Source organism: Acinonyx jubatus, chromosome B4 (genome assembly GCF_027475565.1).
Source record: "Acinonyx jubatus isolate Ajub_Pintada_27869175 chromosome B4, VMU_Ajub_asm_v1.0, whole genome shotgun sequence".
Classification (NCBI taxonomy): domain Eukaryota; kingdom Metazoa; phylum Chordata; class Mammalia; order Carnivora; family Felidae; genus Acinonyx; species Acinonyx jubatus.
The window spans coordinates 80,179,521-80,197,350 of record NC_069387.1 but is presented as its reverse complement, the minus strand read 5'-3'; the positions used below and the strand labels follow the sequence as shown (position 1 = coordinate 80,197,350).

Here is a 17,830-nt window from a genome sequence, read left to right as displayed (position 1 = left end):
GAAATCAGATGCTTAAACAACTGAGCCACCCAGGCACCTCTTCTACCCATTTCTTAACTGGATTATTTGTTTTTTGAGTATTGAGTTTGATAAGTTCTTGCTTTTGCATTTCAGCTTACTTGTTATTTTCTTACAAAAGTAAACCTATATAATTTCATTTCTTACAAATTGCCCCAATATGGAATTTATAATTGAATAAAATGATAAATTAATTTTCATTTTGTGGTAATATTATGTTAAATCCTTTTTTAAAAAAATGTAATCCATTCCATGAAAGGACAATGGTAAGAAATAAGTGAGTGTTCACAGACACTCTTGTCTATGAGATACAAGAAAAGGTATTTCTGTCTGGGAGTTAGAAACTATGTACAGCTCTTTACATTAACCTATGTATCAGACCAAGCTGGAAATCGAGAAACCAAAGTCAAATCCACTTACCTAGTATCTAGTTATATTCACAACTGCTGTCTTAAGACAACCAGTTTTCTTAGTGATACATAGGTGCCAAAGGGGATATTAACTGTAGGAGCCAGGCTTGGACACATTTTTTACAATTCTGAAGTTGTCAGAGTCATTTTCTTGGATATTATTGAGGGAGGTAGAACATGCTGTAAAAGAGGCAAAGGACAGATAAACACAGTGTGTAGATTTGCTAATAAAGGAAAACTAAGGCATAAATAAGTCATGTATCATCATTTCCAAGAAACTCTTTGGAGTCTGTATATCCTATCATTCCAGATTATGAATTTGTTGTTTCATATCAGTAGGAAAGACCATTTTTGTATCAGTTGAAAGAGTTTGAATATAAATATGACATTTATCAGGATAGCTTAATTTACCTTTATATACCATGCTTTTCCCTTTCAAATATGATTGGCAGATAGGGAATTCTTCAGTTAATCTATTTTCTTTTAAGAACATATCAGTGGAAGAAAAAGGTAAATTTCATGTCTTGTACTGAAACTTCTATATTTTCCTACAAAAACTAATATAAAATAGATACCATCTCATTTCAAATGCAAAGATAAGGCTGGCAGCAGATTTGATCTTAAATTTCTATTTGATTTTTCAGCATGTTTTAATTACATTTTATTGATAAACTCATGGAGATATTTTAATAATGCTTTTAATTTTAAACGTTTTATTGATGACACAGAAGTAGAAATTTAAGAAATATTAATTGATACATATTATTATTTCTCATAAAATACATTTCATAGTGCTTGTGGTTTTTAGTAGCTTCCTATAGTATAGCAATCTGTATCTTTTCTATGAATGTTTAAACTGCTTTGCTTTGATATGAGAAACAATGGAGATTATTGACACATGAATTTTAGTTACACAGGATAAGATTGACTATTTTCTATACAGAAAGCCAGTTAAGACCTGGTTTTTAGGCTAGTAAGAAAAAGAGGTGTTGTTTATATACATATGTCTAACTGAAAGAATGAATTGAGGTGTTTGAAGAATTTATGTAGAGAAAGGCAGAGAGTTCTTCATTCAGCTTTACTTTTAAGGGTATACTTTTTTCATAATAACATTCATTTATTTGAGTAAAAGGCCATTCTCTGGACCACATTCTTAAAGGCTTGCTTCACCTGCTGATTCCTTAGTGTATATATGAAAGGATTTAAGAGAGGAGCCACTGAGGTATTAAGCACAGCTACTCCTTTGCTTAAAGTCACCCTTTCCCTTGCAGAACGCTTAATGTACATGAAAATGCAGCTTCCATAAGAGAGGGAGACCACTATCATGTGGGAGGAACAAGTGGAAAAGGCTTTCTTCCTTTGACTTGTGGAAGGAATTCTCAGAATTGTACGGATGATGTATGTGTAAGAGAGAATAACTAGTGTTAAGGTGACCATAAGTGTTACCACTGCTAAAAAAAATGCCATGAGTTCTAGAAAGCGAGTGTTTGTACAAGAAAGCTGTAGAATTGGAGAAGCGTCACAGATAAAATGATCAATTACATTGGAGGCACAGAACTCCAACTGTAGAAGCAACAGTATTGGTGGAAAGATGATCAGGAATCCTGCAAGCCATGAGCTAAAGACAAGAAGGGTGCAGACTCTGCTGCTCATGATGGTCATGTAATGGAGAGGCTTGCAGATGGCCACGTAGCGGTCATAGGACATGGCAGCCAGAAGGTAAAATTCTGTCACCCCCAAGAAGATGAAGAAAAATAGCTGAGTCACACAACCATTGTAGGAAATGGTTCTGTCCCTTGTCACAAAAGTGACAAGGAATCTGGGAATGCAGACAGACGTGAATGATATTTCTAGGAATGAGAAGTTTCGAAGGAAGAAATACATTGGCGTCTGCAGGTGGGCATCTGAAAGGGTGAGGGTGACAATGATCAGGTTCCCAGTCACACTTAGCATGTAGGTAGCAAGAAGAAATACGAAAAGTACAACCTGCCACTGTGGGTCATTTGTCAATCCAAGAAGAATAAATTCTGTTACTGAGGTGTAATTTTTCATTATCTTCCTTCTTTATAATGATATTTTTGTGTAGCTGTAAAATAGATGAAAAAATAAGAAAAGTTACAACACCAGAAAAGAAAAACATACACACATACACAAACACATAGACACACTTTTAAACAATGTTTATTTATTTTGAGATAGAGGAAGGAAGGGGCAGAGACAGAGGGAGAGAGAGAATCCCAAGCAGTCTCCGTGTTGTCAGTGCAGAGTCTTACCTGGGGCTTGATTATATGAACTGTGAGATCATGACCTGAGCTGAAATAAGAGTCAGGTGCTTAACCGACTGAGTCACCCAGGCACTCCAACTTAAATAAATAAATAAATAAATAAATAAATAAGTAAGTAAGTAAGTAAGTAAGTTTTAAGTCATTGCTGCCTTATATTTTTAGAGAAACATGATACTGACATAATAATAATTATATAATAATATAATAAATGTTAGTATGTCATATATTAATTCATTATTCTTATATATCTTTCATTGTATTCTCACATATCTCAGTATAAATCCCTGTCTTCTGAATATTTTGGTATATACCTGAAAACAAGAAAAAAAGATTAAAACCTCTAAGATGAAAACCTTTTCTAATAAAACTCAGCTTACTTACAGCATACTACAAAATTTTGAAGGTATTTTTTGTTACTTTCTTCATCATATATATTTTAACTTTTCTATTTTGAATAACCATTTGTCTTCTCCCATTCAAACTTTTACAATCTTCAGAGACCACTTACTTGCCCATCTGGTAGAATAATGTTCCATGATAACAGTATACAGACACATTTAATGCATGGGAGGGTAGTCCCAATCGAATTCCAATGTCTGTGTCACAAGACATTCTAGTTTTAATTAGTAATTTGCCATAGTGGTCTTTTCTAAGATTATAAATATATTCTTAAATATATTTGTATTTACTATCTACCTATCGTGAGTCTGCTCTCTGATACATAAAGCACTACTGTTTCTTAAGTCCTAATTTTATTTTTGTAAATTGTAAATTGTAAATTTTGTAAATTCTAAAATGATTTTGGGGCTCCTGGCTGGCTCAAAGGAGCATGTTACTTTTGATTTGGGGTTGTGAGTTCAAACCCCATGTAGGATGTAGAGATTATCTCAATAAATAAAACTTAAAAAAAAAATAAAATCATTTAGTACTTTTCCATAATATTGCCTATTGTTTTCTTGAGGGAGACAAAAGGTACGCTTTTGGGAAGCAAGGATTATTTCTTATTTCTTTTATTTTTCATCTTTGGCTTTAATGCAACTCTTGATGTTTATCAGGATTTGATTTTTTCCTGTTTAAAGTTTTTATTTTCCATAAAAGCTTTAGATGCGCTGTCATCTAAGATCATTTTAAAAAATGCTTAATTGTCCATACAGTCTAAGTCTGTAATATCTCCTTCGTTTTCTACATCCTTCTGAGGTTTCAGAGCTTTCAAAAGGAATGCTATTTTCTGAGGATTAGCCAATTAATTTAGTGTGTTAATGAACACATTAAAATCTTTACCTGATTGCTAGGAGGGGATTATTCCTACTTTCCATCATCTGTCCTCCTCGTGGTCATAAGATATGCATGTTTGTTTTGTTTTGTTTTGTTTTTGTCTTCTGCCTTTACATGATGGATGCTAACCCTCACTGTATAAAATTCACATTGTGTAAAATTAAAACAGAAAATGTATCTGCTCAGCGTTAAGACACATGAAATGGTTTCAAATCTTGCACAAAAATGATTACATGGTATCTTGATATTGATTATATTAAAAATAATTATTAAAAGACATTTAGATTAAGAACACAAAAATATCATGTAGTCTTATCAATCACTGAATATTTACATTATAATGAACAAAAATGTTGCATGAAACTATTACATTGTTGCAGTTTAAAAATTTCATTTATATATTTCATATAAATTGTGTGGTTTAATTTAGTCATATATAGTATTGTGCATAATTGAGAAAACTTGCATAAAGCATAAATTTATCCTATTAAAGCAAAATTGCATTCCTGAAAGAAACTACTAAAGACATACTTACTTTTTTTTTTAATGTTTATTTATTTTTGAGAGAGAGAGAGAGAGAGGGAGAGGCAGAGCATGAGTGGGGGAAGGGCAGAGAGAAAGGGAGACACAGAATCTGAGGCAGGCTCTAGGCTCTGAGCTGTCAGCACAAAGCCTGATGCAGGGCTTGAACTCACAAACCATGAGATCATGACCTGAACCAAGTCGGATGCTCAACCGACTGAGCCACCCAGGTGCCCCAAGACATACTTACTTTTATGGTAAATATGGTTGGTTTAGTCATTGTCATTTCTAATGGCTTATTTAATTTGTTCAAATGTAAGAATTTTGGGAATTTTCAAAAGTCTTTGCAATCTGTTTCTTCTCTGTAATCTTATACTTGTAACCAAGTATTCAAAATATTGATAAAGCATAATTCAGGGAGCTTCTCAGCAATTTTTATAAAAAGGGCATACATCAACTTATTTCTATGCATTAACCCAGATTTCTCGAAGGATCTGAGTTCTCAAGATATCCTACCTATTGCCACTTTAAGAAGTATTGTCTTGATACTTGAAATGAAGTAAGTTATAGTTGAAATGAAATAAGTTATAGTTGAAATGAAATAAGTTATAGTTGAATGAAATAAGTTATAGTTGAATGAAATAAGTTATAGTTGAAATGAAGTTATAGTTGGAATGTCTTTCCAGGTATGGTGGGCAAGATGATATGATCTTAGTAATGTTATTCAGGCTAGTTATCATTTTATCTGCTCCATTCACAATGGACTCAGGGGGATTAGCTGAGTAAATAAACAAAAGGTACCATGGAGATTGGTGTTCTCCAGACACCAGCATTCAACAATAGTCCAAATTAGTAAATAATTTAGAATAGATTATTTTGGTGATTGTGGCCTGAAATCAGAGCAGAAAAAATACATAGAAGAATTTAAATTATAAAAATATTCACATTGTGCAAAACTAAAACTTAAGTATACCTGCTCAGTGTTAAGACACAGTGTTAAGACACAAAAGTAAATTATAAAAAGAACCCATAACTTCACAAGGAGAAGAAATTTAATGGTGTAAGAGATAAACAATTTCTCAATGGCAATAGATTTTAAATTGTGAACAAGTGGGCTTTTCTCTAATCTTAGGGAAAATATTAAGAATTCACTGTGATGTTTTAGACTGGGGCTGAGGTCTCAATCATTCTACATCTTAAGAAATGCCATGTTTTTTAAGGTTTTACATTTTTACACTGAATGGTGACATAGAAAACCTGTCATGATTATAATCATTACCATTTATTCACTCCATGATTACTTTTGGGATGTTTTCTATGTGTTGGGGTCAAGCTTAGGTTCTGAGGGTAGAGAGATGTAAAAGACAACTGTGCGCATAATTTTCACTTCTTACAACAGAAGGTGAGAATTCTACGTTATTTTAGAAACCTCAGATTCCTTTTCTCATGTCCAAGATAAGCGATATGTCCCTCATCCCGTGCATCATTTTATTTTTCAGTGCAGTGATCTGAAAAGATGTCTGTAATATCCCATTTGCATTCATCATTTGGAACTTATATTTAGTTGCTATTTAAAAGAGGACAGAGAACAAACCGAGGGGTGATGGGGGGGAGGGTGAGAGAGAGGGGAAAATGGGTGATGGGCATTGAGGAGGGCACTTGTTGGGATGAGCACTGGGTGTTGTATGTAAGCGATGAACCACGGGAATCTACCCCTAAAACCAAGAGCACACTGTACACCCTGTATGTTAGCCAATTTGACAATTAATTATATTTAAAAAAAAAATAAAAGAGGATTTCCATAAGACATATAAATAGTTTAAAATCAATGGAAATTTGGATTACTTGATGATCTTAAAATGTTAGACAATTTCTGAAGAAAGATTTTAAGATTTTTTTTTGGAGACATGAAATTATTCAAGGTATATGACTAAGTAATAAAGAGTACACACTAAAGAAAGAGACTATTAAAGCAAGCAGAACAGCTATTTAAATTCAAAGTATATTAGTCTGTTCATGAGAAAAGTCAAGAACTTGAATACTATGCCATACATGTGATCATGTTTTCTAAAAATTTTTTAATGTTTATTTATTTTTGAGAGAGAGAGAGAATGAGTGAGAGTGAGCAGGGGAAGGTCAGAGAGAGTGGGAGACACAGAATCTGAGGCAGGGTCCAGGTTCTGAGCTGTCAACACAGAGCCTGACACAGGGCTTGAACCCACAGACTGTGAGATCATACCCTGACCCAAAGTCGGCGTTTATCCGACTGAGCCAGCCAGGCATCCCTGTGCTCATGTTTTATTATAAACATTGTCAGAATAGTATCTACATGACGTTAATGTGTAGGTCATCATATTATTTAAAATTTTTTGTTACATAGAAACTGTTGTCACATCAAGATACATGGAAATTGCTTTAATGTATATGACCTCAACTTGATTATGTATGGGAGGAAAGATGATTTTCCTTTTGCTCTTTTAGGTTCTTGGCTGAGAGCCCTCCCCTCCCCCCCCATAATAAAAAAAAATTAACAGGAGAAAAATAGAAGTTTAATAGCATGCATACCTCCTGTATACATGGGAGAGATCCAGGAAAACGGAGTAATTCCCCCAAATGGCTCAAGCCACCACCTTTAATAATATCCTCACCTGTAGACAAAAGAAGATGTTGTGGAGTGGGGAGGGAGCCAGTTATAGGAAGTTATCAAGGGAAACACAGTGAAGAAGGGTATGGTTGTTGTACAGATTTGCATTGCTGCCTTCTCCTTTGGTAAGAGTTTCTAGAGATTTGATTATCCTCCACTTCTTGGTACAGAGAGGGAGATACCCTTACAAATGGAATTTTCTTACATAATGCAAATACCTTACAAAAAAGTGACTTCTCAGCTTCCAGAGCTTTTCCTTTGTCTGTTATTTCTTAAACAAAACCAGCAAAAAATAATCCTATGCCAAAGACACATATCAGGGGGTGACATAGTCTGCTCCCCTTCAGTACTTCTGCAAAGACCCTATTTCCAAAGAAGGTCATATCTGTAGGTTTCAGATGGGCATGACCTTTGAAGGGCACTATGCAAAGCAGTACAGGACCCAAACAGGTACTTCTAGTAACAGTTTAAGCAATAATGTATTTCCAGGGAGCAGAGCAACTTATGTGCCTCAAACTTTTTAGCAGAATTTGCTTTTATATCAATATTTTCAATAATAGATTATAGGGAGATGCATAAAGATTGACAGAATATAAGTAATAAAGCTGTTACATTAAGCATAACCTTATCAATGAAGAAAAACTTAATCTTTTATCTTTTAAAGACATATCCATCAAAGATTAAAGATTGTCTTAAATCAATGGCATGCAATATAAGTTATTCATGATAAGACCTATATGTTTGTATTTTAGCTTTAGTTTACTTTTAAATTCACACCTGAGACCATCCCTCCCACCCCCACCACCAGTGATTAAAGTGATACACTTCATCAGTTGGCTATCCACTATGCATAGTAAAAATATTAAATATATGGATATCTAGTATTCACCTTCATTTAAAGTTGTGAAATAAAAATGAATACAATGAATATATACAAAATTATAAATAAGCAAAAAGACAGTTGGAAGAAATGAGTCAAGTTTATATATGGCATATTAATAAACTCCTTTCTACTCATGTGGCTCAGTAGTTCATTTTACCTTCTGTTGTAAGCAACACGATGCTTCTTAGACATCTAAGGGCTTACCCCCAATCAGAAAAAAATGTCTTAAACAATATTTTCCTAATTTTATCATTCTACAATGATCTCGCTGCAGAATTATCACATGGTTTTGTGACTTGAAACTGGGTTTGCCTTTTGGCAAAAAGGTGGATGTTGAGCCAAAAACAATGAGCAAGTTAAAGAATAGGAAAGGAAGGGTTTTACTTGCAACAAGTAAAGGAGAACACCTGGGATATTTCCTAAAGCGGTGTGTCCTTCATCAACAGAACTGGAGAAATTTTAAACCAAGGGTGAATACATATTCATCCAGAGGCTTGCAAAATGGGAAATTCAGCATGGGATTGGGAGAAAATTCCAAGGTGACTGAGTTAATTGAAATCACAAGGGCTGGCAAGGGTCACTTCTCAGGCTTTGGTTGGTGTGATCTCTTAAATTGTTCAAAGGCATTTAAATCCTGCAAAGATAACAAGAATGCATCAGGCCAATCTTTACTTTTGAATCAGCCCTGGGAGTTCTACCACTGATTTATTGTTTCTCATATGACTGTGCTGTCTCCTGACCTTATAGTGGCTATTTGGTCTTACCTTGTTTTATTGCCTATTGAAGTCTATTCTTCTGCAATTTCAACATATCCTAGGAAGTTCTGCAAGAAATGTGCTTTGGACAAGTAGTGCTGCCCAGGTATAGGTCCCAAGATGGCAGGGGGCCTAAAACAACTTTTCTTATGTCAAGAAAGCTATGTCTCATCTTTTTCAGGGGACCCCAAACTCTTTCTGCTTATAATTTTAAGGTAATGATTTTGTATTTGTCATTTTTTTTCCTGTATTTGTTAATTGGCATTATTCTGTAAGAAGGATTCACTTTTTTCCACTTTAATTATACAATCATTTCTTTATAGTATGTACAAATGATTATTTTAAAAAGTTTCAAACATTTATTTTTGAGAGAGAGCGAGCGAGTATATGGAGGAGAAGCAGAGAGATGGAGACAGAGGATCTGAAGTAGGCTCTGTGCTGTGAGCACAGAGCCTGATATGGGTCTTGAACTCACAAACCCACCATGAGATCATGACCTGAGCCAAAATCAAGAGTCAGCTGCTTAACCAACCCAGGTGCCACCCAGGCGCCCCAACACTAATGAATATAAATTGTATCCTTTGGATTATAATACTAGATTCTTTATTTTTTAAATTCTCTATCTTTGGCCTTTGGATCTTTCAATGGCTCTTGAATCCTTTCAACCTGACTCCATCTTAAAAAAATTTTTTTTTTGAGTTTTGAGGTTTTCCTAGGGTCTGTCAGTGGACAGTGATGAGAAATCTTTCTGTGCACACTAATCCATGTATACAAAGCATCAGCATGCATTTATGTATCAGTATACCTGTATATACACATGTACATTTTTTTAATGTTTATTTTATTTTTGAGAGAGACAAAGTATGAGCAGGGGAGGGTCAGAGAGAGAGGGAGACACAGCATCTGAAGCAGACTCTAGGATCTGAGTTGTCAACACAGAGCCCGACACAGGGCTCAAACTCACCAACCATGAGATCATGACCTGAGCTGAAGTCAGACGCCCAACTGACCCAGCCCCCAGGTCCCCCTACAAATACAAATACATTTGTAGAGAGTATTGATTCTCATTATTCCAGGTAGTTATGCTCCATAAGCTCTCCACACTGAATTAGCAATATTGAGTTTTTGTTCCTAGGGGGAATAGAAAGGTACATTCCTTCAAGCCTCTGTCACATCATTTTCACCAACTCAAACCACTTATTATATAGGTTATATGCAATTTGTGCTATATGGCTTAGTTTTCCAGTGTCCTTTTAGAACAGACCAGTCTAATTAGCACTGAAACCCTGCTCTACATAATCATTTTCCTGTATGATATCTTAGAGATACTTAAAAATTCTTCCACAGCCTCTTGATCTGCAGAGCTTGCCTAACCTGCAAATTTAACATTTCTTACACCTTGTCACCTTTTGAAAAATGTTAGTCAACAGCACTAGCTCTGTAGAGTTTAACATTTCCTAATAATGAGAAAACATGACCGTAAATTTCTTCGGCTTTCAGACTTACAATGCTGTCATTATGCACCCCCCCCTCTTTTTTTAAAATCTGTTTTCAGAGAACAAGCTGAGAATTGCTGGAGGTGTTGGGTGGGGGAATGTGCTAAATTTGTGATGGGCATTAAGGAAGGCACTTGTTGTGATGAGCACTGGGTGTTCTATGTAAGTGATGAATCACCAAATTCTACTCCTGAAACAGTTATTACACTATATGTTACTAATTTGGATTTAAAAAAAAGTATAAAATCTGTTTTCATTTCATGTGTCTACAAATTTGTCTGCTTTTCATCTTCTCTATGGCTTCATGACACAGTAAAGATGCTACTTTAGCATTTTCAATAGAAGCCTCACGTACAGAGTGAAAAAATTTCCTCTTCCTTTTTCTGAATGTACTATGTTGTTGATCTATTAGCATTAAGCCAACAGTCCTAGAACTCATGCTTGGCCCAAACTTACCCAATAGGTAGGTATTTTCTCTGTAAGTCACATCACAGTTCTTGCTCTCAAGACACTTAGTGCTATAGCACTGTGCTCTGGGTTCATTAAAAGCAGTGAAATAATTAAAACAGAAAAATGTGAAAAATGTGGCATTATGTAGGCCTTGACAAAGACTTTGTTTAAGGTATGAGAGCTGAAACAAGAAGGCAGAGCATCACCTTGTTTAACTTCTGCTGGGAACAGGTGTAATGGGTAACTCAAACTTTTTGCTGCTCTGCACATGTCCTGGACTGGCTCAAAAAGTGTCCTGTAGATTGATTTTGGGGTTGCAAATACATACTAGAGAGTAGGAAAATGTACAAATAAGGAGTCTGAATAAGGAGGAACAACTTTATGTAAAACGAATGTAAGTTCATGATCCCTCCAATGTCGGTTCTTCAGACTTCATTCTTTATAAAATAGATTTATTTGTCAGTGTATGTCCCTCTTGATTTCCACTGACATCCTGGGTGATTATTTGTTGCTTTCATTTGGTGAACTCACACGCTATGGGTTGTTTACTGTTCTATGGGTGGTTAAAATTGCATGGATATAAAATTGCTAACTGTAAAACTATTTGTATAATGTATGGCTTAAGGAATTATCAAGACAGCTGAAGGCAGATTTTAGGATGAGCTTTCTGGAATGATCTCAAAGCTGCCTCACAAAACTGAGCCCATGAGAGCTGCTCCTCAGGAATCTAGTACTATTGCTACAAAATGTAGAGTCATCTGAATCTACTATGATCTATACTAGCAATACAGATATTTAACTGCTACTAAGTTTAGAGTTTGTACCGTTTACAAATGTATCTGATTGGAAGAACTAAAATTACATTTAGAATCCTAGCTTCAAGGACAACTTAAAATGTAGTCTTTGCAGTCCTTGCATATAGATAGACATATTTGATGGAATTTGGAAGATGCAAAATGTTTAAGTTCATAATGTTTTTAGAGTAGTGATAGACGAAAGATAAATTTAAATTATTCACATCAATAAATCAAGTAAGCATTATTGTAATCCTCAATTTACAGATGTGGGAGTAGCATATAATGTACTGTAGAAGGACAGTTTTCCTGCAGACACTGTTGTGATACATAAAGCTGAATTATTTTTGAGTAAATACCATGTGGTTAAAACTGACATTGTGTAAAATAATAGTATTAGTTTTAATTTATTAGGTGCTTGGAAGGTACCAGGCATGTTTGTAAGCCATTTATAAGCCTTGTCTAAATAAATATTTACAACTACCACCAGAGGAAATCCTATTATTCTCCTTAATTTTTATGTTAGGAAGCTGAAGCTGACTCATTGAGAGTTGCGCTAATTCTTCCAAAGTCTCACAAATGGAATTGTGTTTCTGGGGATTATATAGAGTGAATGATAGAGTAGATGAGCTGCTGAGACTTGAAGAAATCTGTCTCAAGGAAGCCACTTATATATGCTAAGTAAATAATACTGTTGAGCACCATTGTGATGTTTCACTATTGTCTATATGAAAACATCTCAAGTTAAGAAAACATTAAAATTGTGATAACCATGATAGTCTAATCATGGGGTTCCATATGGTACCTTAATGATTAAAAGATAGGATTTTGCCCTAAATATGTCTACAGTGGAGATCCTGGGAGGTAGACCTATAAATAAAAGAGAGGTCCTATCTATTGAGTAAGGAGTTTAAGAGGTGTTGGTATTGTTTGAAGGGGTATAGCAATTTCTGTCTTTGGTTCTAAACACAAGGAGTCCTAGAAAACCCAGATACAGAAACTTATTCAAACAAGATATCAGCAGAGGAATGATAATTTCAAGGCAGGAGATACCAATCATTTAGATAGGAAGTAGGCATTTTGACACTTTCATCCATTTGTTGATTAATTTAACAAATATTTGAGTAAATGACTACACTACAGTAAACCCTTTGGTAGGCAATAATGGACATAGTATTCCCTTTGCTAGAAAAATGCTCATGGTCTACTAATATAGTCATGAAAACTGAAATTCAAGTATATTGTGAAAACTTCTAATTATATTGATAAGTATACTGTACCATGTGGATCATGTAATCCTATATGACTGTAAATTATAACAATCCACGTCCAGTTTTATAGATGGAGCCAAAAAGGCAAGTGAGCTTGAGAACTTTAGCACTGGAGATTTACCATCAGAGAGTGATAGAGGGCATGATGAACACCAAAATGTTCTGATTATTTAAGAATACAGAGGTTTACTCTGACTCAAATCAGAATGATGGAGAATGACTAAGTAATACCTATGAGTGAGATAATGAATTATCAATTGCATATTCTATGGTGATGGCTGCAGTTGTTGTTGTGGATAACTCAGTGTTCAATCCAAAAATAACAGAGAGTATTGCCAATTGAGTGTCTATATTATCATACAGGTATATGTTGTATCTGAGACTACCAATGGAAAAGTTTGGGATTCTGAGTTTCTTTGGCTATTTTTCTGGTTTTAGGTTTAGGGATTTAATTTTAATTTCAAAGGAGTGCTTGTCTTCTGAATTTTTAATTTTCTGAGAGATGTTATTTTGAGAGAAATCCCCATAAGCCAAGTGTGGCATTTTGGTGGACTTATTTAGTACTCTTGTGAAAGAAAGTACTTTCGTGAAAGAATGCCATCCTATTCTGAAAGTCTGTTTCTTTGTATATGTTTATATTGCAAGATTTCTCCCTTCCCACAGGAATTGGCACAATGGCTTATTTGGGGACATAGCTAGATTTGAATCATGGTTCTAATATATATTGGCCATATATACATTATTTGTTTCCTGTGAATTTCTATGTCTCATTCTTTAAAAGGATAAGAGAAACATACCCACTTGAGGGGATTGTTAACACTCATAGGGGTAGATAAAATGTTTAATATCATTTGAAACATACGATACTCACATGAGGAAAGTGAGTATTGGTTTTATAGCATTATTTTACCTGTGTATAATAAATTTAATCAATAAAATTAGCTTTTCAAGGAAAACATAAAAAAGAAGTAGTGGCTACTTGTTACCTTCCATTTATTTCCATATGGTTCACATTCACTTCTCTCACTTTTACAATTGTGTTTTTTGCAATCATTATTCTCCTTGTCCAGAATATCCATTTGATGATATTTCTTACATCGAATTGGCGTTCTTACTTCATTACTGCAAATATTGTGAGCAATCCCATATTTTATATTGATATAGCCCTTGGTATATGTTTTTATAAAGATTCATTCTATATCTAAATGTCCACCTTTTTATCCATTGCCTGAAATTTTATAAGATGGAGATGGTATATCTTATTAACCAAATGGCTAGCCCATGCTTGCAACATTTTAAAAGTATTTTTAGAAATAACATCTAAACGAATTTTCAATGATACAAGAATTAGGAAGAAATTATATTTGTGAGATTCTTATTCTGCTTATAGGAAGCTGTTACTATCCACGTATGGGTATTAAGTATTGTTATTGGTTTTTCTTTCTGTCTGTTTTGTTTGCATGGGTTTAATTTGACAAATACACCTCAGTGTTCACTAGATGTAAATGCCTGAAATAGTCCTAGAAATCTAGACTGTGGTCATTGATATAAATTCTTTCAAATAGATCCAAGAGAGGAATAGAAATGGAATGGTAATGGGTTAAACTTTGTATAAGATTAATGTATGATTCACAATGCAGTTTGAGGGTAGAGGGAGCCTTGCTGGAGAGTGTCTTGGAGAATATCATAATCCTATTTCTCAAAACCCTTTTTTACTCAGGAAATAATGTGACTTTGTGTATAACATATATGCTAATGACCAAGAAATAAAAGGGAAACTAAGATGACAGCCAAAGCGGGCGAGTTTTATCTTATGCATGTGACTTTAGGGTTAAAAAGAACCAACATTTAGCAATTATTGTGAAGTTGACTGTAATTGTGCTAAGAGAAAAGGCAGGAAAACTGCCATTTTCTTTGATGATGATAACATCACCTGGCCTATAGGTTACTTAGGCCTAAGCTGCTGCATTTATCAAATTAAATTTTAATTATATGTTGTTTTTCTCCCCCACTATAATTTGAGATAATTTAGGGCAATAATCGATCTTTTTCATTATTATATCCCCAGTGCCTGTCATAAGTAAGAAAAACCTGGAGTTCATCACACATTAAAAAGTCCTTTAATTTAACAATTCTAATATTGACTATGAACTTTTGTTCATAAATTATTACATGTGAAATTCAATGTGAAATGAAAGTAACCCAGTGGTCTGGATTTTGAGATGAAAGAAAAGTGATTTACATCCCAGTTCTGAAAGCTGCAATCTCTGTAACATTGAAGTCTCAACCTCAATTTCATTGTGTTTGTTCACCTATAAATTAGGAATAATAATGTTCATTTTCAAAGAGTTTTTGTAAAATAAATACTTCATGTGATTTGCTTAATACAAAGAAAAGTGTGTAGAATATTGTCAACAGATGTTATTTCTGTTCCGTACTTCCAAAAACCCTGAGGTCGATTCTAGATGCGACAATTAAAACTCAGATCTCCAGAAAGATGAACTTTTACCAGTTTATCATAGTTTCATACATTTTATACATTTGCTATGTTTTACGTTGCCTGTTCTCTACCGAGTTTTTAATTTTGAGGCATATTTGATCTACAAAAAGAAAAATACCTCTAACTAAAAGAGAATAGTAATTGAAAGTACATCATAAGGTTGTTGTCAGGATTAAATGAGTTAATACAAAGAAAACAATAGATTTTGAGTGTAGGAATTGCTGAAAAATCTTATATTATCTTCTACCCCGTCTCTCTTTCTTCTTCTCCTCATTAGCACTATGATTAATATTATAAAGATTTTTTAATATGTGTGAGTTTCTGATTTTTAAAATATTTAAGTAGATATTTATATATTATTCCCAATCCCTAATGGTTGTGTTCATTTGATTTCATGGAAGTGACAAATAGAATCAAAATTTTCTAATGACATTCATTTCTATTAGTAAGAATGAAAAGTTCAGAAATCTGCATGTACTCTTACACACTTACCATCAACCTAAAGCCCATGTCTCTTTAAAATCAAACCACTCCCATTCAAAATCATAATCACCAACCCAATTTTATTACTTCATTCAAATACATTTGAATAAAACTTTTGAATGTACAGAAAATTCTGACACGATATTCACATTATCAAATTTATTGAGTTCCATGATTGGGAAATTGTAATAGGGGGATGGAAAAAAAGGGGAAAACACATAACTCGAGTAAAGGAAAGGGAGTTTTGAGAAAGTGTGAATAACAGAAAGCATTTCCAAGCACTTCATTCTTGTAATGCTACTAATGCCTTCAATTACTGGAGAAAAACATAACCTTTTGGACAGTATCCTTAAAGGCTTGCTTTACTTGCTGGTTCCTCAGGGTATATATAAATGGATTCATCATAGGAGCCACAGAGGTATTCAGAATAGCTACTCCTTTGGTCAATGATGCCTTCTGTTTTGCGGAAGGGTTGGCATACATGAATATGCAGCTTCCATAAGAGATGGAAATGACAATCATGTGAGAGGAACACGTAGAAAATGCCTTTTTTCTCTGACTGGCGGAAGGCAGTTTCAGAATTGTTCTCATGATGAACATGTAGGATAGAATTATTAATGCCAAAGTGAAAAGCAGTATGACTATTGCAGAGTAAAAGCCAATCACTTCTAGGAGCCATGTGTCTGAGCAAGATAACTGCAAGAGGGGAAAATAGTCACAAGCAAAGTGATCGATGACATTGGAGCCACAGTAATCTAACTGGAGAAAAAGAATAACTGGTGGGAAGATATTTAAGAATCCTGCCAGCCAAGCACAAAAGACAAGTAAAATGCAGACTCTTTTGTTCATGATGGTTGCATAATGTAGGGGTTTACAGATGGCTACATAGCGATCATAGGACATGGCAGTGAGAAGATAAAACTCAGTTATACCCATGAAGATGAAGAAAAACAACTGAGCTGTACAATTATTGTATGAAATAGATTTGTCTCTCGTGATAATTGTGCCCAGAAACCTAGGAATACAGACAGTTGTAAAGGATATTTCTAATAGAGAGAAGTTCCTGAGGAAGAAATACATAGGGGTCTGTAGATGGGAATCCACCAAGGTGAGAGTGATGATGGTCAAATTTCCAGTGACACTTAATATATATGTGATAATTAAAAAGAGAAAAATCACAGTCTGGAGCTCTGGGTCATCAGATAGCCCTAGAAGAATGAATTCTTTGGGTACTGTGTGGTTTTTCATCGCTGATCATTTTTCCCCACTTTCAGAGACTGTATGTTCCCCTATAGAAAATAAAAGAGTTAAAAGAAGATTGAGGATGGAATATAAAATCTTAAAATATCCATGATGATGAATAATCTATGAAAGCCGAAAACACATGTTCCCCTTCAGCAACTCTGTCCAATTTCTATTGGACCTTACATTCAAGTAATAACATGATCTGAAGTTAAAGATTGATCTTTTATTGTTGAGTATACACAATCACAGGCCATGGATTAAAAAAATGTCTTTTGCTAGCATTTAAGCAGAAGCTATTTCTTCTAATGTTTCTTTAAGATTAAGCTTCTAATTATTCTCTTTTTTATAAAACTATGAAAATATTCTGATTGATCTTTTCTTTTCCTCAGGACTATAAAACTAGTCTGGATTATGGATAATCTAAATATAGAGTTTGAAATCTTACAGGGGTCCTTTAGGCTATCTCCACATTTTCTATTTTGAAGCCCACATAGTTGAGGGAACTCTCACAAGGTTAAACAACTTGTCACCATAGTAATCACCTCACAAGTTTATCCATGGGAATGTTTTGTTCGCATTCTCTTGTTAATTACTTTCTTAAAGGTTTGGTTGATGCTACCCTTTTCTTATCTTTTTAAATCCTTTTCCCATAAAAGTCCAGAAGGACAAGAAGGCAGTCTTCTTCTATTACTAAAATAATTATAGCCTAGAAATAGTTTAATTCATACAATGTAGAATTCTTTTTTTTTGTTTTTTTACAGTATTGTCATGGAAAATGAACAAGTAGGTGATCAGTATA

At 34.3% G+C, this 17,830-nt stretch overlaps 2 protein-coding genes across 2 annotated transcripts; both read right to left on the bottom strand.

Moving 5' to 3' along the window:
• Nucleotides 1–1,310: 1,310 nt before the first annotated feature.
• On the bottom strand, nucleotides 1,311–2,643 carry LOC106981135 (olfactory receptor 6C75). Its single transcript, XM_015079264.3, has one exon. It carries the CDS (start codon nucleotides 2,478–2,480, stop codon nucleotides 1,542–1,544), a length of 939 nt encoding a protein of 312 aa, XP_014934750.3. The 5' UTR covers nucleotides 2,481–2,643; the 3' UTR covers nucleotides 1,311–1,541.
• Nucleotides 2,644–15,870: 13,227 nt separating this feature from the next.
• Nucleotides 15,871–17,048, bottom strand: LOC106989821 (olfactory receptor 6C3-like). Its single transcript, XM_027071546.2, has one exon. It carries the CDS (start codon nucleotides 17,032–17,034, stop codon nucleotides 16,096–16,098), a length of 939 nt encoding a protein of 312 aa, XP_026927347.1. The 5' UTR covers nucleotides 17,035–17,048; the 3' UTR covers nucleotides 15,871–16,095.
• Between the last annotated feature and the right edge of the window lie 782 nt (nucleotides 17,049–17,830).

What these genes read in the sequence shown, in the direction of transcription:
- LOC106981135 (XM_015079264.3), bottom strand. Translation starts at nt 2,480, where the DNA reads ATGAAAAATTACACCTCAGTAACAGAATTTATTCTTCTTGGATTGACA.
- LOC106989821 (XM_027071546.2), bottom strand. Translation starts at nt 17,034, where the DNA reads ATGAAAAACCACACAGTACCCAAAGAATTCATTCTTCTAGGGCTATCT.